The sequence below is a fragment of the Sebastes fasciatus genome, chromosome 15 (assembly GCF_043250625.1).
Source record: "Sebastes fasciatus isolate fSebFas1 chromosome 15, fSebFas1.pri, whole genome shotgun sequence".
Lineage (NCBI taxonomy): Eukaryota > Metazoa > Chordata > Actinopteri > Perciformes > Sebastidae > Sebastes > Sebastes fasciatus.
This window is the reverse complement of record NC_133809.1, coordinates 11,619,406-11,642,400: the sequence shown is the minus strand read 5'-3', so window position 1 is coordinate 11,642,400 and position 22,995 is coordinate 11,619,406. Positions and strand designations below refer to the sequence as shown.

Sequence of the window (22,995 nt, the reverse complement as noted above, 5' to 3'; positions counted from 1 at the left end):
AGGTACAGAGCAGGAGGGAGAGGAGGAGAGAAAGAGAGAGTGATGGTCGGAAATGAAGCTGCAAGTAAAATTATGATATTCTGGAAATTATAAGGTTTAGTATAATTATATTGAATAATTTGTGATATATGTGCACACATACTAATCATAAGTCAAAACAGAATTTGGCTGAATTATAAAAAGGCAGAAGTAGTAAAATGAAGAGCCGTTTGGGAGCCGAAAGAGCCGGCTCTTTTTGGTGAGCTGAGCCAAATGATCTGGCTCACTAAAAATAACCGGAATTCCCATCACTACTCGGAACGTTGTGTGTGAACGCTTTCGATTTCTCGTCGGCTGTATTTTGGCCTACACCACCACAGGAAGTGTGACGTCACAAAAGACGCCCCCTCTCTCCTCTCTCTTCATTCAATATATACACAGAGCAGTGCATTTATTTGTTCTATTTTAAAATATACCTGCAAAATTTAACACACATGGCGACGAAACGCAAAGTAGAGGTGATTGTCCCAGCTGAGGAGAGTGATCAGCTCCTCATTCGTCCACTGTGAGTTCATTTGCACATTTTTTTATTATAATGAATAACGGTTTTGTGACTGCCTCTCTATATGTAACCATAATAAATGTATTTTCTTATGTAACAGGGGTGCTGGTCAGGAGGTTGGGAGGTCATGCATCATCCTGGAGTTCAAAGGAAGGAAAATTATGGTAAATATTTATTGTCTTGACTCAACTATAAGATAATGTTATTATATGTTCTTGCTTTGTGCATGCTCTCATATGCAGGCTGTTATTATTTTTATATGTTTTAATAATTGTGGAACTCCCTACCTGAGGATTTCAGGCAGGTAAACTCAGTATCTTCCTTTTTAAATCTCTTCTTAAGACTCACTTTTATATTATGGCTTTTTCTTAACTGATGGTGCACTGTTGTCACTATTTATATGATTTTATTTTGTATTTATATGATTATATGATTTTATTTTGTATTTATATGATTTTATTTTGTTTAGATTTTAAGTTCTGGGCCTTAATTATTTTTTATCATGCTTTTATTGGAAAGCACTTTGTAACCTTGTTTTGAAAGGTGCTATATAAATAAAATTATTATTATTATTATTGATATTGTTGTTGTTTATTGTGTCCTGTGTTAATTTGGTGTACCCAGGACTCCCCTGGAAAGCAGTATTGATACTGAGTGCATAATCCTGGGTGAAATAAATACAGTAATATTTGTGTTTTGCAGCTGGACTGTGGTATCCACCCTGGCTTGGAGGGAATGGATGCCCTCCCCTACATAGACTTGATCGACCCAGCCGAGATAGACCTGCTGCTCATCAGCCAGTGAGTCTTCCCTCCTCTCTTTTATGTGTCTATTTTTAATAAAGTATATAGATGCTCAACCATACCTGTTCTGCTTGTATTAAGGATATGTCATTTGATGTTGATGTATGTATCCTCTCACCAGTTTCCACTTGGATCACTGTGGAGCTCTGCCCTGGTTCCTCCAGAAGACCAGCTTTAAAGGCAGGACCTTCATGACCCACGCCACTAAGGCCATCTACCGCTGGCTACTGTCAGACTACGTCAAAGTCAGGTATAGGAGCAGTCAACATTATGGAACACATTTCCTAATTAATAATACCTACAATAACTTTTTGTCGTCGATTTATCGCAGCAACATTTCTGCAGACGACATGCTGTACACTGAGACAGACCTGGAGGAGAGCATGGATAAGATTGAGACCATCAACTTCCACGAGGTCAAGGAGGTGGCTGGAATCAAGTTCTGGTGCTACCACGCTGGTCATGTGCTGGGAGCTGCCATGTTCATGATCGAAATAGCTGGAGTCAAGGTAACGACTACTGTTTTTTATTTCAGAGTGTCCTGTTGATGCCTAAAAATAAAGTTCACTTAACAAGATCGGTCTGTTTTTCCCCTCCAAAGATTTTGTACACGGGAGACTTCTCCCGACAGGAAGACAGACATCTGATGGCAGCAGAGATCCCCAGCGTCAAACCTGACATCTTAATCATAGTATGCCACATATTAACTCACATTGAATACTACTTTTAATGGATCTTGAGGTGATCACAACGTGGTGAATCCTGTTTTTCTTTCTGCAGGAGTCGACCTACGGCACCCACATCCATGAGAAGAGGGAGGAGCGTGAGGCTCGGTTCTGTAACACAGTCCATGACATTGTCAACAGAGAAGGCCGCTGTTTGATCCCCGTGTTCGCCTTGGGGCGGGCCCAGGAGCTGCTGCTCATCCTGGGTGAGAAGTCAAGTGTGACTCCCTGATTTGTTAATTTTTAACAACATTGGTGGCCTTTATGTTGTCATTTATATCACTGGTTCCCAACCTGGGGTCACAACCCCCACTAGGTGTCGCCAAAGCTTCACGAGAGGTCCTGAGGCCTTCTTGATTTTAAGGGGTGTAAGACAACTTTTTCTTTAAATATACAGCTGGCCTATAGCTCAGCATTACATTCATTTCTGTGAAGAAAACTAAATTAATTAAAAAATGTAACTTTTTTAATTTAAAGTTTGGATTATTATTTAAAATATAAACTTAAAACAAATCTCACATGACGAGGACACAGTGAAGACCTGAACACTAGTTATATTCACAGAGCCTTCCCTCTCTGCTGAACAGCCTTGTCCTGCATTAGAAAAGTACGCAGAAAAAACAACCAAAGAGCTAATAGAACAATGGCCAAACGTCAGAGAGAAGAAAACACTGAATTTGTCAAAAAAGAAGCCTATTAACTATGAATGATTGTTAAAAATTAAAAGAAAAAAATACACAACAGAGATTTGTATTGAAATTCACTAAAAAATAACAGGAAAAATCATCTCTGATGCAATATTCACAGGAAATAATCTCGTTTTACACAATTATTGCATTCACTATTTGGGTTAATTGTACAGTTCTGTACTGTTATTGTTATGCATTGACTATAATATGAAATATCCATATGTCACTTAGTCAGGTGTCGTCAGTTTACTCAATGATAGAAAAGGGGTCCCTTAAGGAAAAAGGTTGGGAACCACTGATTTACCTTTTCTAATGAGATACTTAATGTCTGCATTGTATTACACAAGCTAGTTTTTTTTCTTTTGCATTTGTATTCTCTTATGTATCAAACAGAGGAGTCTGTAACTAAGACTGTGTTTCATGCTCTCCTGTAGATGAGTACTGGCAGAACCACCCAGAGCTTCATGACATCCCCATCTACTACGCTTCATCCCTGGCCAAGAAGTGCATGGCTGTGTACCAGACCTACGTCAACGCAATGAACGACAAGATCCGGAAGGCCATCAACATCAACAACCCTTTTGTCTTCAAGCACATCAGCAACCTCAAGGTAGAGAGCTCTGCAGATACAGACACCCAGACTGTTATATATTTAGGCTGCTGCTGCTGAAAATCTATAACTGTGTGTTTTTGTTCCAGAGCATGGATCACTTTGATGACATCGGTCCCAGTGTGGTGATGGCATCTCCGGGTATGATGCAGAGCGGGCTCTCCAGAGAGCTCTTTGAGAGCTGGTGCACTGATAAGAGGAACGGAGTCATCATCGCTGGATACTGTGTGGAGGGCACGCTGGCCAAGGTCAGACTGCAACAGGGTGGTAGACAGTTACGTCTACAGATACATCTAGTTTCTTGGATTAAAGTGCCGTCATTTCAGCAGTTTTTGTGCCAACTAAACTCAAATCGGATGTGTCTGTTGAAACGGTGAATGTATAATTACAGCAGCTTACTGTGGTGTGTTGTGTGCTCTGTGCAGCACATCATGTCTGAGCCGGAGGAGATCACCACCATGTCAGGGCAGAAGCTGCAGCTGAAGATGTCAGTGGACTACATCTCTTTCTCTGCCCACACTGACTACCAGCAGACCAGCGAGTTCATCAGGGCCCTCAAACCACCACATGTGGTAGGAGGGGAATAAAATAACCATTCAGATTCAGATGTTCTTAAATTGCAGAATTGTTTGTACCTGTGTTCTTATAATGATGAATCCCATTGTCCTTGTAAGTTGAAGGCGTGTGCCAGTTGATCCTAATTAGCATAGGTAAACGTCCTGCTAAAAGGGCATGAGACTGCAGCGTCGTGTGCACACAGAAATTTAAAAGAGAGAATTAAGTTAAGAACGCCCATACAAAAAGTAAAAATGATGATAAATAATGTTGAACTAGAAAGAGTGTATGAAAATTCATTTCTGGGCGTGATTATTGATCATAAATGATGTCGGAAACCACACTTGAATAATGTAAAAACTAAAATTCTTATTGATTTTGTGTTAAAAATTCTCTGTAACCCTTCAGTTCTATCAGTTGTAAATGAAGATCCTTGATTCTCCTGTCTGCATGTTATGGTCAGATCCTGGTCCACGGGGAGCAGAATGAAATGGCCCGTCTGAAGGCTGCACTGATCAGGGAGTATGAGGATAATGACCAGGTTCACATCGAAGTCCACAACCCTCGCAACACAGAAGCTGTCACCCTCAACTTCAGGGGAGAGAAACTGGCCAAGGTCTGTCTGATGTTATTATAAATGTTAAACACATGAATCCACAAGTTACTGAACACTACTCCTCCTCCTCTCAGGTGATGGGCTCTCTGGCTGATAAGAAGTGTGCTCAGGGCCAGAGGGTGTCGGGCATTCTGGTGAAAAAGAACTTCAACTACCACATCCTCAATCCCTCTGACCTTTCTAGTAAGTCTTTTTTTTTAGTTCTCCAAACTCTCCCACCTGCACGCTGCAGCACAGGACCACCTGTGCCTTGGTAGTCAGCCCCAGTAGATTCACTTCATTGGCTACAACAAAGTTGAAAATCTCAGTCAGGATCAGACCTTTAGGGGGGCTCAGTTAATTTCATATGATACCAGTATCACTATATTCACTATAGCATTAAGACTGAGCCTGCTACAGAGGGTTTGATGATTATTTTTTATAGGTACTTAGATGAAATTTAGGTGTGCTTGAGTACCCCTAAAAAGAGTCTAAAATCGTCAATGGACTCTGGGAATCAAGACAAAGAGTGATCTCAATCATGTTTACCTGCTCCCTACTCAGTTCCACAAAATGCTGCCCCTTCTTTTAATATTTGACAAACAAGCGAGGCATCATGTGGTGAGCTGATGTGTCTGTTTTGTAGCATACACAGAGCTGGCCATGAGCACAGTGAAACAGACCCAGGCCATCCCCTTCACTGGACCTTACTCACTGCTCGTCTGCCATCTGAGGAACCTCACCGGTAAGGCCGCCATATTTGCGTAAACTTTTCAAAATAAATTCTTGTTTTTTGGTCCATTCTTGCAGAACAGAGCTGTTTTCACTTTCACTGATTTTGAGTTTGCACCATACTGACGTCTTTTTTCTCTTGACTCAGGTGACGTGGAAGAGCTGGATGGAACCGAGAAGAACACTTTGAAGATCTTTAAAAATGTCACTCTGATCCACGAGGCCGGCATGGTGCTGCTAGAGGTGAGCGGTCAGGAAACCAGCTGTGGTCCTGCTTAGATTTAAGACTTTGCTCTCTTCAGACTCAGGCTCATTTAATCAACCACGTTTTCTCTTTATCTCTCGTTTCAGTGGCTAGCAAACCCTCTCAATGACATGTATGCCGACGCCGTCACCACTGTAGTGCTGGAAGTCCAGTCCAACCCAAAGGCGCAGAAAGGTCAGTCTGGCTGTGTATGTTGTTTACTCTGGATCTTTAGTTTTTAATGCTTTATAAGCTGTAGGAAGCATGCTCCAAATTACTCATTGTTTTATTTGAATCCATTTGCCTGATTACTAAAAAAAAAAAAAAAATCTTAATGCATTGTGTCTTGTTATTGTGATGGACTTTTTTCTGAATTCTTATTTAATGTGATTCATGATTAACAGCCATGGAGACCCAGAGTGCCATTATGGACATGGACGTCTTCCAGAACCGACTAGGAGTCATGCTGCAGTGAGTGACACACAATCCACACTAACTTGTTTATAACGTTGTATACATGGAATCACCGTGTTTGAAAGGTAAACTGTACTTTACTTTAACCTCTTCCACTCCTTGAGGGCGCCGAATTTACCGTGTTTCAGAGGCTGTAGCGGGATCAGTTTTAGAGCTAGAGTGAAGGTACTGGTATCACATGAAACTAGTAAACCTAAGGAACCTAGTGGCACCAACCATGCTATCTTTGAAATTTTACCTCACTGTATAAAATGAGCTGTGGTGACCTCTAGGATAATCACAGCCTCATGAAACTTTACTAACACAAACTAGTGACCTAGAGCATTCAGAGGATGGGCGGCTTTCCCAGGTAGATTGACAATATGGGGGTTTCTGAGCAGTTTCAAGAACAGAAGTGCTCGCCATCCAATCGCCAAAAAATGCAATTCTTGTAGAAATCTCCAAATGTGAAAGGTTTTTATACCAACATGGCTTTTTCTATGGTGTTCCTCAAGGTCTTGGTGTCTTAATGTGGTATTTTGGAGGGATTTTTGATCATTTTTGATCAATTCTTGAGTGGTAAAAAAAACATTAAATTTATTTTATTTTGATTATTTTGTTTTCCCTGATTCATGACTAGAACTTGACACACAGTGCTGAGCTGCATCTCAAATGAATCTTCAGGTTCCCAGCTTTCAGATGATGTACACTTCTATGTGACATCTACTGTTGACCTGCTATCTCCCCCTAAAGACCCCCTGTACCCCCCTTAAATATAGTAAAATCAGTCTATGGTAAAGAGGGGTGGAGTGGAAAAAGGTTCATTGTAATAATATATCTTTCTTCTCTCTCTGTCTTTAGGGACATGTTTGGAGAGGAATGTGTGGATTTCAGTGACGGTAAAAACATCTCTGTGACAGTAGACGGGAAGACGGTTCTCATCTGCTTGGAAACGAGGGTGAGGAGCTTTTAGCCTGTCGCACAAACAATGGATGTGGTCTAGGATTGTTGTCGTTTTTTCTAATCTCTCTCACTGACTTCTTCTCCCCCCGATCAGTCGGTGTGCTACGAGGATGAATGCACAGAGGACGATTCCCTGAGAGAGATGGTGGAGCTGGCAGTGCAGCGGCTCTATGACGCCCTCAACCCGGTCATCTGAGAGCGGAGACGGGACTGCAGACGTATTCAGACCTCGCCTTTAAACTAAAGAGGGACAGAGTTTCTTTAAGCTAAGTCATCACAGATATAAAAACAAAGAATACTTCTACAAGTTCAGTGTTGAAAATTAACAGGCAGCTTGTATTTGTGTGCTAAAAACTAGATAGCGTGTTCCCAAGAAGAACATTTCTACACTACCAGGATCTACAGTGTTTTCGCTTGTTTTATCACAAATACATTTCACAAAACATATCAGTATAAGTTTATATCTGTGACCATGGATACCATGTAAAAAAGGGAATTGAATAAGCTGTGTAGATAGGATTTGTTTTCGTAGATTTTAGCGTTGTTTTTTGTCATGCAAGCACTTTTAATCCTAATTTATTTAATAAGTGTACTGTAATCATGTAGATGCACTGTAGGTTATGTTTGACCCAAGTTTGATACTAATGTGCACTGATATGACAGACTTGTTTACTAATAACTGTGACGTGAACTCTGAATTTCTAAATGCACTAAATGTTTCTGTTAATTATTTAATGTTTAAAACCGTCTTTTACAAAACTTTGTGTCCTGAGAAATTGGTTTAATTTGATCAGTTATTTCACCAGAAATGTTTTTTAAATTAGGTGTACAGTTAATCAGTGTTGGTGTGTTGTTGAGTAACAATGGTGCTGACAAAAGACTCAAGCAACATCTGTTTCCCTGTCCTCCGACAGGCACGGCTCATAAGTAATTTATTAGTTAAATATCTGAACAATGTAACTATTGATTTGTACAATAAATATCATCCAAGGCACCTTTTTAATGAGCATAAACCTACAGTTCTTCTTATAACGCCCCTGTTTAATGGGCTCTCAAGATATGACTTCCTTACATTGCTACACATATTTCATAAATAGCAATACATGAAACCATAATCAAAAACTTACTTCACCATTAAAAGTAAAGAAATCTGCAGGACAGATGACTTTATAAAAGCCAAAGTTAAACTGTAGCACTACCAGGTTGTAAATCAACCAGAGAATTGTGGACATTGCACATAGGGGGTAGAGCTGGGTGCCAAACCTCAATACTCTTTGGTTACTGAGTGACTCAAATGTTTCTGTATCAGTATTTAGCAAAAGTTGAGAATACCTGGTCAGATTCATAGTCTTGTTACTTATTCTTTAATCAGATAATTACTGATTTAAATAATTTTATTCTGATTTGAATGGCTTACTGACAATTGTCAGTACTAGTAATCCCCACTGCCAGGAGTGGCATTGACTGTGTATGTGACTGACAAACTGAATGACAAAGGATACACCGGGCAAAAAACAGTGAATATGTGTTCACAGACAGAATGAAAGGATACAGTACTGTGCTGAAATGCATGTTCGCAGACTGAGGAACTGAAATGTGTGCATTTTACAGTTTAGTCTTTGATTTGCAGCTTTTCAGAGGACAGAATAATCCTATTTATTTAATATCCTATTAATTGCACAATTGCACATTGACCCAAAGGATGATATTAAAAGGTCTTATTGATAACATTTTTATGTAGACGAATATTTAACCACAGAGCTTTATGAAAGGTGCAGAATAAAAGTATTTTCCTAAATTAAAAAAATATTGTGATTGTGGATGAATTATTTCAAAAATTTTGGCGGGTCCAAAATTAATGTTTTGTTTATCTCTGTGGAAGATATTCAACATTCGGTTCCCACTTTTAACTAGGCTTTAGAGACAATAGTATAACAACGTCATGTGGTCTGTCTTCAGCAATTAAGTTACCAGTTAAGTGTGGAAAAAATGGTACGGCACACACACACACCTAATGTAGGCCTATAGATATATGTTGCGAAATGATCTCATTATTAGTCACTCCATTCGACCATTAAATTAAATGTGCAGCTTGCGCAAGGAACTGGCAACCCCTTGTTGTGAAGTGAATGCAATGCAACGGGAGAGGGATAACGCCACATCTAGTGGCTGAATGTTATCAATAGCACCTTTAAGTCATCCATACTGCACAAAAAAATAAAAATCTCCAAACAGAGATATATCAGAGGTCAGGGTCAAAACAGAGGGCGTTTACAGCAGCCATGTGACCAATGTTTTTTGTATTGATTCAAGTTGAGTTCCTAAAACATCCTCCATCTCCTCCAACCATGTGGTGAACTTCATCCCCGCCTCAAACTATACACTAGACCCACAGCCATCGCTATCAGCACCGCAACTCCCATCTCCATCCACCCGGCGATCTTATTCTCCTCGATCGTCTCATGCCTCTTCCTCAGCATCTCCTCTTTGCGGACTCGGACCTCTCTCTGCTTCTGCAGCTGCTCGTTGTAGTGAGCCTTGATGAACTTGTCGAAGTCAAAGACACCACCTGGACCGTCTGCACCCATCACGGACCGCCTGCTCTCGGCTGGTTGTTTCGCGGAGCTCTTGGAGGAGGAGGAGGGTCTGGCTGTCGCGATGAGGTCCGACTGGCTCAACAAACCCCGGTCGTACTTCTTCCTCAGCGCCTTGTTGCCCAGCACCGTGTAGGCCTCGCTGATCTCAGAGAAGCGGACAGTAGCGTCCTCACTGGCGTTGTTTCTGTCCGGGTGGTACATGAAGGACTGCTTGTAGTAGGCTGTCTTTATCTGGGCTTGAGTGACAGTAGGAGACACCTCCAGGATGTCATAGTAGCCGGTTTTGCTTCTATAAAGCGGCTCAGATCGGGATCCGTTGCCGCTGTAAGCTCTGATGAACACAAACTGTCCATATTGTTGACGAAAAGTCCTCCGAAACTTAACGCTAAAACGGTATTGAGGTAGAAGTGTCTCTATATTTTCAACCTGAGGCTTTTTAGAAAGTGAATACCCCTTGTTGAGTCCAAGATAATAGGAATGCTCATCGTTTACATTACCAAACAGCTGTGTTACTCTTGTGTAACTGTCCTGTGAGACTCTGTCCTCTGCTCCATGTGGGTCTCTATTTTGAATGTCACCCAACAGACACCCAGCCGATAGAGACGAGGCTTGTTTTGCACTTTTACCTTGCTTATTCGGACTTTCCAGGAGGTATCGGTTGCATGTTTTTTGTGCAAAGTTGTAGGCTCCCCTTCCAATGTGTAGCCTGACCTCCGCCATGTTTGAAGGGGGCAAAAGATAAGAAGAAAGCTGAGTTCCGGGATGTTGAAGGCGGCTCGACTAACTGCAGCGCCTCCTGGTGTGGTGGGGAGGATGGAGAAGTACAATCACATATTATACCATACAAAAGAGTCAATCTAATATTGTAATATGTAAATCAATAGTTAGTTGGGCCAGTGGGCACATTATATAAATTATACATTATATACAAGTTTATGAGAAAAAAAGTTGTAATATTATGAGAATAAAGTCATAAACATAAGAGAAAAAAGTCGTAGTGTTATGAAAATAAAGTCAATATTATAAAGTAGTAATTTTACAAGTTATTTTCTTTTTTTCTTGTAAAGTTATGACTTTATTCTCGTAATATCACGATTTTTTTCTCCTAAAGTTGTGACTTTATTCTCGTAACATTCCGACTTTTTTCTCGTAATATTATGACATTATTCTGGATATCTCCAATTTTTTTCCCCCTCATTGTGGCCCCAATACTCCGTCGCACATTTGCACTTTGGCCCTCACTGCATTAGACTTGTATACTATATACTTAGACTATAAACTGTCTTACCTTCATCAAAATGCTCAAATGTTTAATGGCTCCAGACAGATTTTTTTTAAAATTTTGACTAAAATGTCTCTTTTGATAGTAAAGGTTGCCGACCCCTGGTGTAGCCAATCACAACTCAATTTAAATATTATTTTAACATTTGCTAATTTGCCCATCCATCATTTTGATTTCATATAGAATTAAACCAAACACAATATTCTAATTAATTACTCAAGGGCAACAGGATTAATGGAGAGAATTTAATTATTATTAATATTATTATTATTATTATTAATTTAATTATATAATTAATTATTTAATTATAATAATAATTATTATTTTTTATTTTTTTTTATTATTATTTTTTTATTTTAAAAAAATAATAATTTAATTTTAATTTTAATTTTAATTTTAATTTTAATTTTAATTTTAATTTTATTTAAATTTTTCCTGCCAATCTACTGCTCCACAGTCCAGTCCAGTAGGTGTCGGTAATGCATCTATAAACGTCAATAAACACCAGAGAAGAAGAAGAAGTTTTCATTTTGCAGTTTTTGTCAGTTGCACACGTGGTTGGTATCTTGGTACACGTCATCACGCACTACGCGCCTGCGTAGACGCTGGCCCCGCCCCCTCCCCTCAGTCCCTCAGCCGCGCAGCTCCGCACCAGAATGGCGGCTCTTTTGGAATCGCTTCTGCTGAAGAAAGTGGAGATTAAGACGGTCTTGGACTGGCTAAAGAATGACGAGGTAGGTCCGAAATGATAACGGGGCCACATGAGACACACATATAACACGTGCTTGCCCTTGTATAACGTGTTTTATGAGATGACATACCTCACAACTGGTTGTAAACAAAACTTTTAGCTGGAGAGCTACTAGCTAGCTGTAGCCTGGATGGGATGCACTCCAGACCAGACGCTACGTTGTCAACTTCCCTCCCAGACAATTGTGTGTTAAAACAGTTTACCATAGCTGTTTTGCTACTGTTATTATTATTACTATCTGAAGAGGGCTGTGCAGTTTAGTGGATGTTAGTCAATGCATTGTTAGCTAGGTCAACAGGCTATTTTGTGCAGAAATCTCCTGAAGCTGACCAGCAAGATATTTATTGACCTGGTTACTCTCTATCATCATGGATTAAATAGCATTGATCATCTGAGTCAGCTTTATAAATTCCATATTTGTCAACAGTTATGTTTATTTTTAGGATAGCATACCTATAAGTAGAAGGCATGTGTACATTTATATACATTTATGTATATATACTGTATATTTGTGGTATCAACTTGTCCTACCATTTTACCACTTCTATTATTATTGATATGTTTTGTGATGTTCTGTTTTTGCAGTTACCATATCTGCTTTTATTGTCTTGTGAAGCACTTTGTAACATCTGTTTTGAGAAGTGCTATATAAATAAATGTATTATTATTATAATTATTATTATTATGTGTCTCTTTTCAAACAGGAGGGTGACAGACTGGCATTCAGAGAACCTGGGGTGACAGTTCACAAGCAAGAATTTGTCCAATTTCTTTTAAACTTCTTGAGAGAGCAGAGCAGTCAAGCACTAACCCATGGCCCTGCCACGCCGGCCAAGACCCCCAGCCGCCCCAGACCTGCTGCACAGACGCAGGGCTTCGCTGACAGGAGGGGTTGCAGGTCTGCTGGTGGTGGAGGAGCTGGAGCTGGTTCTCGGAGTGCCAGTCGTGTCCAGCTGTTTTCTCCTGCCTCGTCGTCGGTGTCACCTGGAACTGAGTGGGATGCTGCTGGGTCCAACGCCTTCAGCAGCCCCTCGTTTAATACAGGATGGAGCCCCGCCTCCAGGCCTTCAGGCTCTGAGCGCAGGTCTGCCCAGAGGGTCAGTCTGGGGGACTTCGTGGTTTCTCCTTCTGACCCCCAGAACAGCCCCAGCTTCCAGTCACAGAAGGGACGCAGGAGGAGTGGTGGCAGCGTGGCAGTGGGCGGACAAGGGAAACATGGAGGATGGCGTGGCGGACATCACAGTGATGAGATTGGACGGTGGGAAAGTGGAGGGAGGAGGTCGGGTAGAGGAGGAGGGAACAGTAGGATAATCCAGGAGGTTTCACCTCCATCTGCGGGGCAGCTCAACTTCAACAACTTGGAGGACTTCCCTCCTGTTGGGTCATCACCCATTTCACCTGCGTGAGTCTAAACAACTCCCAGTTAAACAAACGTCAACAGTGACATCATTTATTTTAAGATTTGTCTTACATTTGTTTCCTCTATCCTTCAGGGCATCCAAACCATCTAGAAGAATAAACCCAACACCAGTCAGTGCAGAGCGGCCACACTCCAAACCAAAGATGTGCTTCACCTCCACCCCATTCAGTGAATCTTCTAGTCCCTCATCAGTTGTAGAGTCGCTTGAGGGGTCAGCGGGCAGTCCTCTGAGCCTGCAGGAAGAGAGGGAACTACTAAAGAGGGAAAAGTAAGTCCACATGACACGAAAGTTGACCTCTTTTGATGAGTGGAGGAAATGGTGACTCAAATGTGTTTATACTCTTGACCTGGTCAGTGCTACATTATAGTTGTGCCTTTCAACAGGGGTTTGTAGAAATGTAAGCTAATCTTTCTAATTAATATTCTATACACTCGTTATGATGCTGGTATTCTTTTACAGTTTTTTTTACACACGTTACACTATATAATTTATCTATTTTCTCATTATTGCTTATTTTGATTATCTTTAGTGTTCGCCTCCACTGCAACATCATTTTCATCTCAGTTTATCTTTGCTGTTTCACAATCAGAAATTTCTTGTTTTTAGGACAAAGCGTGCTAAGCAGGTCGGCTCTCCTCTACCGTCCTCTCTGGACCCTTGCACCCCCACCAAGTTGGGCCTTAGGACGGGATCTAAAGGTACACCAGATCTGCAGACACCCTGTCCTGAACCATCCAAAGTCACCTTCACTTTGGAACTGGATCTCTTGGCAGAGCTGTACTGTACCTGCATTTCTGGTAAGTGGCCACAAGGTGGCGTTGTTGTGCTACGTAAAGAAACTGTAGGAAAAAATGTGAATGTATTTTTATATATCGCTTCTTAAGATAATTAAAGACATTTAAAGAGAGTAAAGCAAATATAAATCAAAGTAAATAATTAAGACCTAAAACATATAAATAAGAATCATTTTGAAGTTTGCTTTAGGAGTAAGCAGACAAATGTATGTAAGATGTAAGAAGTGATTTTAAAGATCTCCAAAGTTGATGAGTTTGTTTGTGTTATCATGTCTTACAGGAAACCTTGTGCCAAACATTTTCCTAGAGCTTTTCTTTGTGGTGCAGTTGCTAACGTCTCGGTCTCCTCACACTCATGATGATGATGATGAAGAGGGAAGTTTGTGTTCAGTGAATTCAGGTGTGTGATTCGTTTTTATGTCACTTTAGTCCTATTACATCAAAGTATTAGGATTTTGGTTTGAATTGAAATTGATATTGAGCCCATTCTTTCACATATTCAGAAGTTCTGGAGCAATGTTACCTGAGACAAGTACACAACTGTGTGTATTTTGCGGTGAAGGTTCTGGAAAATCAGTTTCAGTGAGTTGTTTCATATCTTGCGTCATGGTTTTCCTAAGTTTTCTCCTTGTCTTCACTAATATATGAGCACACACAGATCCCTAATTAAGTGATATTGCTCCTCCAGTCTCCCTGAGTTGATTCCTTACTATGTATTCTTTGTCAGGTTGGTAGCTCATTTGGACAAGTGCACCTTGCGTCTGCTGGCAGAGAACGAAAGGGTGGCGTCTTTCTCTCCGGATCTCAGGGACCGTCTGACTCAGGCCCAGGATGGAAGCACAGCCAAGGTAACACATTAACTGATTAGTCGATCGGCATTAAATCAATCTGCTACTATTTTGGTAATCTATTAATCATTTGAGTTGTTTTGCATACAAAAATACCAAATATTTGACTGTTTCAGCTTCTCAAATGGGAGAATTGGCTACATTTCCTTGAGTTACATCGTAATAAGTTTAATATTTTGGGTTTTGGACTGTTGGTAGGACAAAAACTGTTTTCTGATGCTTTGTAGACCAAATGACTGATCAATTAATTGGAAAAATAACTGGAAGATTAATCGTTAGTTACAGCCCTATTAATGTTTAATAAATGTATTGTAGATGCCACTTTGTTTACTTATTAGAATATTTGTTTTTAAGTCATCACTAAAATGTTCATAATCTGTCGATACTGTACTACTTCTTGTTTGGTTTATATGTTTTTATTCTATTCCTTCATCTGTTCCAGCTCTCTCCTTCAGTTTCCACTTTCATCCACTCAGTCCCATTCCAGCCTGCTACTGACAACAGGTCCAACTTCGGTAGTGACAAGGCCTTCCACACCTTTAAAAAACAGAGGTATATCACAGTTTATTTGTTCTTTTGCACAGCTGCTTCATGTCCAGTAAAAAAACTACCTGTATGAAAGTTTAAGTGTGTAGCAGATCGGGTAAAACTTCTAGACTTGAAGAGTTCATGATTACAAACGGGCTCCGCACTTCAAAGAAACTGCTGAGTTAGACTTTATCATCACTTTTGCATTTTATGTTTTTGCTCTTTTCTCAGAGATATTTTTTATGAGGTGTTACGAGAATGGGAGGACTTTCATAAAGAACCGGGGTGGACCTTTGACGCTGTTCTCAGCAGCAGGATAAGGCAAGTCCAATCAACTTTTTAATTTTATATCTTAAGGATCAGCTGTAGTTTCAATATTTAAAAAATTGTTTTTTATCCAATCCATGTATCTGATCTGTTTTTGTGTTTCATTGTTCCATCTTTTATAGAGGAATGATGAGTCAACTGACCTCTGCAGGAAACCATTCACATTTTGCCCGTCTGTTCCTGAAGCAGCTTGTTCAGGTAGACTGTGGCATCTCATTCACACTCACACTATAGATCTCAACAAATACTTTTTATGTCAAATGGATTTTCATCTACAGTGATAACATTTCTCCTTGAAACAGTTGGCACAATAAATCCACCTATGTTTTTTTTTAGATGTGTAAAGGCCCCCGTGTGAACAGCTCTCCTGGGGATACTCCCGATGCTGACCTGCTAGGCATGCTCGGAGCTGACAGCCTGGGGCGTCTGAAGCGTCTAGAGGAGCGTCTCATTCAGCCTCATGGAGTCGTCGGCCCCTGCCCTCCTCCATCCTTCCCTGGTCACCAGGAGTTCTTCAGGGATTTCCTGCAAACAGCTAGCTGGTGAGCAAATACCACCAATAACACTATATCATACCAAAAATATAGCATTAAAACATTGAATTTATTTCAGAGCTATGTCACCTGACAAGCTGACTAAGTTTGTTGACAGCAGTAATTTTACTTCCTGAGCAAGTTTTTCATTTGAGCTTTTTGAACCAAATTAAACATTTTCTTTGATAATAGCTGTTAGTGTCTGTTGTGTCTGTGATCTAACATGTCTTACATATTGTGTACCAGCTGCCAGCTGAACCAGCACTTGCAGGACAGCCTGTGTCAGCAGCTCCTCCAGCTGGACGAGGTGTCCATCCTGAGCCCTCCTGCTTCCATCGGGGAGGTAGAGGAGGAGGGAGATGGGGACATGGAGCAGCAGGTATATTGTCAGAGTCAGACAAAGGGATGTTATTGAAATGTCAGTTTCACCGATTTGTGCTTCAAGTGCCTTGTCAGATAGGATCACGCTAGTTTTACAGTAGGCAAAACATTTTTAGCATGAATAATTTGTAAAAATCACAAACATCTCAGACTCACAAAAGACAATCGGACTGACATGCTGTTTGTTAATCATTATATAAAGCTCTGTCTCTCCGTTCCATCCACCTCATCAGGATGAGAAGCAGCGGTTCACCTCAGTGCTGCTCCTCGCTCGTCTTCTGGCTAAGTTTCTGGGATTCATTTCCTTTCTGCCTTACCAAACATCTGACAGACCATCCAGGGAGATACAGGAGACTGCTATAGCCCTGCGCAGCAAGGTGAGACAAAAAAAAAACAATACTAAAGGATTATTTTCCTCCAAGACTAGCAGTGATACCTTTTATTAATGCACATTTGCTGCCAGGCATTTTATTTCATAAAAACAATCTCTTGGTCCGTCAGAGTGTTCCAGTGCTGGATGTGTGCGCCGTGCTGAGTAACAGTATGAAAAGGAGGCGCACCATCCTGACTGTGCCCTGGCTGGTGGAGTTCCTCTCCATGCTGGACTTCATTGGTCCTCTGCTGCTCTGCTATAGAACTGCGTTGGGCAAACTGCTTCTCCTGTACAGGTCTGTCTCCATTTCTGCACTAAAACATTTCTAAAACTAATAAAAATCAAAAACAGGTGTCTAAAGAATCTCGTAAAAACACACACTTTTGTCTTTTTTGTTGTTGTTGTTTGACCTCTTGTTCTTTTCATGGAAAAATGTGGTAAAATCTTACTTTTGTATGCTTGTAGGAGAATGCTGCTGGGCAGATCTGGAGAAATGTGTTACCTGAACAAGCTGCTGATGGTGTCTGTGTTGGGTTGGCTTTTCCAGGTGAGACACGACTTGTGGATATTATTTGTTTTTGTATATAGTGAGTAGTAGACAGAGCTCACTTTTGTGTTTGTCTGAAAGTTATATTCATGTTATAACGGTTATATGTAATTGAACTTATGTAGATCCCGGTGATTCCTGAGGACATTTTCTTCACAAATGAGTTCACTGAGGTGGCCAAGCTGGAGGACGGCATCACGACTGCTACAGGACTCGTAAGAGAAATATTCATTCAAGAAGCTAAAATGACGAGTGCTGGTTTTTCCTATATACTGAGGTTTCTCTTGTTATTTTGTAGGACTGCATTCCCCTGGTGGATCAGCAGCTTCTCTATACATGCTGTCCATTTCTTGGTGAGTGGAAAGACATCTTTTATGTTCTCTCAGGCATTAAGGGCACATTTTTACATGTATTTTGTAGTAGTTTAGTTACAGTGTTGCCAGATAGCTAAGATCACATTCGGTATGTTCATTACAAATAGGCCATAAAGCCACATGCACTTGTTTAGTATGTGGATCGATGTTCTGCCTTGTTTTCATCGGTCCAGGTGAGTTCCGTAAGCTCCTAGCGGCCTTCGTGTCTGGAAGCGCCGCCAAGAGCGGAGGAATTATCCGCAAGATCACTCCCACTTCTGCCGAGCTTAAGGACATGCCAACTGCCAACAGGTTGCAGCAGAAACTGCAGGTGAGTCAACGGGATAGGCAGTGTAAGTGAAATGGGAAATGACATCCCTGAATTGCCTGCGTGCGAGTATTGAAACCAACTTAAATGTGACAGGTGGACCTGGAGCAAGCCTTCTTTCACAACCAGCCTCCGTCATTGCGTCGCACCGTGGAGTTTGTAGCTGAGAGAGTTGGATCCAACGCCGTCAAGCACATGAAGTAAGTATCGCAGAGCTGGATTGTTGGGTCTGGGAAGTGCACATAAGCAGAAACATATTTCTAAATTAACTATCTTTCACATTTTTTATTTATTTACTTAGAATAGCAGTTAACCAGCCTGCAACTTTGGTTGGTTGCCTACCTAACAGGCTAGTGACTGTTCAGCAATCCAGATTTACCAGCACTTAGGAGGTGGCTGGTGTGAATTCACCACTCTGCATAGATGTACTGTATGTGTATCAAAATACTATTTTAACATAATCAAAACTGAGCTGTAAAGTATGTATGTGATTGTTTTTGTCTATGTACGACGTGTGTGTTTGTGTGTTAATGTCTACTTGGGGATCCTCAACAGGGCCACATTAGTGAGTGGGTTGGTGGAGCGAGGTGAGAAGATGCTGCGAGATGGACTGAAGTTGCCAAACTCAAGTCCTTCAAAACTGAATGACTCCATCTGTGCTCAGCTGTGTGTCGCAGGATTGGAGGCCCTGGCCAAAGCAACCAGGTACGACAGCTTCTTTTTCAGACAGCCAGTGAAACTGTCTTCCTCTAAAAGTTTATAGATTTAAAATTATATTAGTACCAGGTTCCTTTTTTAACAGTCTATATGCATGTGTTAGAGAATGGCCATTTAGTTGTTGGAGGTAAAAGAAACTGTTGTAGCATTTCACTTCTGTGTGGTAATCTCAATGTGGTTTTGCAGATTTTGCTCTGAGAAGAGTCCTGAGGCCATACGAATCCTGCTCTCCGATGAGACCTCCCCTGCCGTAAGTCCTGTAAAAATAACCATGCAGAAATGATATGATGTCATATCAAAAATGTTCCCAAAGCACTTCTAACAGTGTTTTTTTTAAAAAGGGAAGCAAAAACCCATTAGAAATTTTTGTGTGTGTTGTTCTCATGTTTTGTTACTCATTATCTCTGCAGGTCTTGGCTACATCTGAAAATATCACCAAACGTCTTGCAACAGAAAAGGCCTGCAGCTGGCTCTCCGCCAACATCACAGGTAGCTACTTGATGCACCTTGCTGGTGTTTTTGCATGTTTTCACTGTGTTAAGTAGAAAATCACGTACACTCTGAAATAAATTGATTCCTTCCGGTTTCCAATGCAGGACACATTCTTTCTTTTCTTTTTTACGAGACATTGCCCTTATTGCTTGTTACTGTATTTGCCTTCCAATTTTTTCCGCAAAAACTTGGTTTATAGCTTCGAAGCTTCATTCATTACATTGACATTCAAATTCTAAATCAACATTCAAATGCTGCGCAGCTTTTCTTTTTTTTTGTATGTCTGTTCATTCTATATAAACCCTGTATTTCTGCACAGCTGCCGGTAAAGATTAGGCTACACTAATGTTATTAGTATTAAACTATTTGTAGAATTAGATTCTAGTGGTGGCTGCATAGTATCATTTCCGACATTTCCAATAACTCCAGAGCGTTGTAAAGTCTGTTTTTTTGTTTTCTCACCATCAGCCCTGATAAGACGAGAGTGGAAGAGCCGGTATGATCGTGTGATGAAGGCCGTGGGTAGCCCAGTGGTTCCAGACTCGAAGGATGCAGAGGGGGCTGTGCTTGAGCTGGTCACCCAGGAACAGTCGACTACTCCCAGGAGGAAACAAGGAAGTGAGAGAGTGACATCCTGCCCTCCGCACTGCAACCACAGCGCTTCACGGCCCTCTGACATCCTCATTGAGATAAAGGTATGCCTGCATGAGAGGAAATACAAATACATGTAGGGGAATTGCACAGAACTTCACTGTAAACTTCCCCTTTTGTTTTTTGTTTTTTTTGTCTTTATGAGTTTTGGGGTTGAATTTCCTTTATCTTGACATTATGGAAAGGAAATTTAAGAATGACAACTTGCATCTTCTAAGAATCAACCCTCTCACTGAAGTAAAAGTAGATAATATCAAGTCTGAACTCCTGCTTAAATTTTAATATAGGAGTTCCTGAGTACTGCTGTTGGCCCCAGGACTGATGAGGAGCTGCCGACCGACTCTCAGCTCAAAACGCTGCTACAGAGAGTGGGAGACACACTGGCCTGCAGAAAGGTACACGAAACACACAATTGCAACAAAACAAAAAACAAACTGATGATGGATTTACTGATTTTTGCCAGTATTCATCACACTGTGTTCCTCTTTTCTCTTCACTTAGTTCTCAACTGTGGTGTCGGAGCAGATGCTACTGAACCTTACTGTCCTACTGGCGTGCAAACTGGGTAAGAGAGTCTGTGAAAGATGGACTCTTTTTTAATTACAGGGAAACTGTCTTTATGACATGCACCGTGCTCACTGTTTAACTGTAAAGTGGTTAATAGCAACATAAAGTCTACTTGATGTACTGTTGTGTGTATCTGCTCAGTGTCTGCAGAGCTGCCCGTACTGTCTCTGTCAGGGGGCAGCGGAGGTGATGGGGTTGTTGTGGGTCCCGGTTCAGGATCAGAGCCTCCTGTCAGAACGCTGCTGGAGCAGCTTGCTGAGCTGTGGGAAGGAGACTCCTGCTCCTCCGCCCCCCTCCACCTGCTCTTCACCCCGCTCACCGTCACTGCTGTGCTGAAGGCCAGCGACACTGAGGTACGTCCACCACCACCACTGCTGCTATGACTGATACAGAAGCATTATTGATGCTACTACAACCTCTTCTACCTTTTATATATGTTTATAGGATATTCCCATCAAATACCTCACTACATACTGGATGTGCATGGCATAGCCCTCTATAGACCCTGCAAGCATTACAGATCAAGGATTTAAAGTAACAGGGTTATTATAGTAAACTGAAACTAAAACAAAAATAAGCAGTGAAAAATATTTGTATTAAACAATCACAATCTTCCATCACTGTCAGTCGTGGATGTATACATTCATGCTGTCAGCTCAATCTGGGCCATTTGAATTAACTTACCATCGGCTGATTTGACCCAAAGTAATAAAAGAAAACAACCTTTTTCTCGTGATAATGAGTTATTTATATTGTTATCTGAAGATAACAAAGCTCATTTTCTGGAGATAACAACATAATTAACTTGTGATCTTGAGATAACGGCATTAAAAAAAATTTTGAATCATGTCTGTTTAGGGCTTCTGTAGAGAGATGAGATGTTTTTTTTGTTTATTTCCTACTGCAGGTGTTTTACATTCTTTATAATTTGTTTTTTTGCATTTTTGCATGAGTTGAATGCTGATAGTATAGAGACAGACAGGAAAGGAGTGAGGGAAGAGGACATGCAACAGAGGTCCCTGACCTGTATTGGCCACCAGCACACTCCAGTATTTCACATCCTTTTTTCTCAGCTCTGTGTAGCTCTCAGTTCCCCAAAACCAATTTTTGATGACATTATTTTGTCAGATTTAACCTTTTCCATCACTGTTAATTTCTTTTAAAGTTGTTTGACTCTGTCTCTTAACCTTTTGTAATGCGTTCCTTTGTCTTTTTAGTGGAACAACTACCTGTTCCTGGTTAGAAAGCTGGTCGACAGAGGAGTCTTGAGCGAGGAAGAGGTCATATCTCATTGGAAGAAGCTATCAAACTTGGCCTTGCCAGCGGTGAGGGTTCATTGCATTCTTGTCATCTCTTATTCCTTGGAAATGATTTCTTTTTACTAGCGATTTGACCTCTTTGACTCTTTCATCTTGCTCACTTTGTTCTCTCATTTCCGTGTCATTTCAGGAGCTGATAGAGAATTTCCAGCTGCAGTCACAGAGTATTAAACCCTCGTTGCCTCTGGCTGAGTTGCAGAGCCACATGGACATGCTGCAGGTCTCACAGCAGACAGTAGAGGGAGCTACATGACAACAATAATACTACCCAGCATCCCACAGCATCTTTTCTGTGATCACCACAGTGTTTTTATGTCAGTATGCTATTCAGGAGGGAGACAGATCTGGGTGACTTCTTGTTGTTGACCATTTTTTCGAATTGCCACTGCACAGCCCATCAAAGCTGGCTTTGCACAGGCTTTGCAAGCTTCATACTTTTGTTCTCCACCTGTGAAGTGACAACAGCCTTTCATGAGTCCCTCTGCTCTTTTGCTCAGGTGACGATGAGAACAAGAGAGCCCTGCCAGTCAGGAGTAGCTAGGGGACCACACCATCTCACAACTTTTAGATCTGTTGCACTTTCCTGCAAGTAAACCTGATTTTTGTCTGAAGGGAAATACTAGTAGATGAAACATTTCAAACATCCAAGACCATAGCAGAGAATTGACAAAGATCAGCATTAAACTGCTGGTGAAAATATAATATTCCACCAGACAAGCCATAGTTTGTAAAGAAACACCTTGTACTAAAATGAATGGAAAAATTTGAATTTTGTTGGTTTTTAGACTCACCAGAGAAAATAAAATGTGTTTATTTTAGTATAGCACGTTCACACACTGCCTTTGACCGCTACTACTAGTGATTGCATGTTTATTTCATGAACGCAAGACTGCGTTTGTGATTGTTTTTAGTTCATGTTGAACGATCGCTGTTTTTTTAAAATTGAAATATTTTTTATGTCGCCACAAAAAATATTAATAAAGATGTATTCTGGTTTAAATGTTTATTGTCTTTTTTAGATACATTCCAGATACTGTAAGTACTTGATTACTAAGTGCAGCTTGACTACATCACACAGTATTCAATCATTCATCGCAAATCCTTGGCGTGACAGTTGGCTTTCCGTATGGCTTGCTGGTAGTGACTGGGGAGGGATTGTTTTATAGTTGATACACATAGATTATATACATCCTTTGTTTTGACTTGTTTATTTGTTGGCATTGGTGCCAGCTGCTAATAATGTATACTCATATCTGTCATTCCTCTTAGGTTACAG

The 22,995-nt window shown here is 40.8% G+C and overlaps 3 protein-coding genes across 3 annotated transcripts; 2 read left to right on the top strand and 1 right to left on the bottom strand.

Annotated features, from left to right (window-relative positions):
• The first annotated feature begins 399 nt into the window (after window positions 1-399).
• LOC141783562 (cleavage and polyadenylation specificity factor subunit 3) lies at window positions 400-7,913 on the top strand. Its single transcript, XM_074660936.1, has 18 exons — window positions 400-544; window positions 642-705; window positions 1,244-1,341; window positions 1,466-1,594; window positions 1,676-1,853; window positions 1,946-2,035; window positions 2,125-2,275; window positions 3,193-3,368; window positions 3,458-3,616; window positions 3,794-3,940; window positions 4,387-4,539; window positions 4,614-4,722; window positions 5,165-5,263; window positions 5,399-5,493; window positions 5,602-5,689; window positions 5,899-5,965; window positions 6,809-6,905; window positions 7,005-7,913. Exons 1-18 carry the CDS (start codon window positions 474-476, stop codon window positions 7,104-7,106), a joined length of 2,073 nt encoding a protein of 690 aa, XP_074517037.1. The 5' UTR covers window positions 400-473; the 3' UTR covers window positions 7,107-7,913.
• Window positions 7,914-9,220: 1,307 nt separating this feature from the next.
• On the bottom strand, window positions 9,221-10,315 carry LOC141783683 (dnaJ homolog subfamily C member 30, mitochondrial-like). The gene has a single exon (XM_074661101.1). The coding sequence runs from the start codon at window positions 10,225-10,227 to the stop codon at window positions 9,271-9,273; it is 957 nt and encodes a 318-aa protein (XP_074517202.1). The 5' UTR covers window positions 10,228-10,315; the 3' UTR covers window positions 9,221-9,270.
• Window positions 10,316-11,333: 1,018 nt separating this feature from the next.
• Window positions 11,334-22,719, top strand: cdan1 (codanin 1). Its single transcript, XM_074660592.1, has 28 exons — window positions 11,334-11,523; window positions 12,245-12,942; window positions 13,034-13,228; window positions 13,568-13,758; window positions 14,036-14,155; window positions 14,259-14,337; window positions 14,483-14,603; window positions 15,046-15,155; window positions 15,363-15,452; window positions 15,581-15,656; window positions 15,795-16,000; window positions 16,238-16,370; window positions 16,606-16,749; window positions 16,874-17,040; window positions 17,211-17,292; window positions 17,418-17,507; window positions 17,591-17,645; window positions 17,840-17,976; window positions 18,070-18,173; window positions 18,529-18,678; window positions 18,877-18,940; window positions 19,101-19,179; window positions 19,651-19,877; window positions 20,121-20,228; window positions 20,335-20,398; window positions 20,542-20,753; window positions 21,618-21,725; window positions 21,850-22,719. The coding sequence occupies exons 1-28, from the start codon at window positions 11,446-11,448 to the stop codon at window positions 21,970-21,972; spliced, it is 4,011 nt and encodes a 1,336-aa protein (XP_074516693.1). The 5' UTR covers window positions 11,334-11,445; the 3' UTR covers window positions 21,973-22,719.
• The last annotated feature ends 276 nt before the right edge of the window (window positions 22,720-22,995 follow it).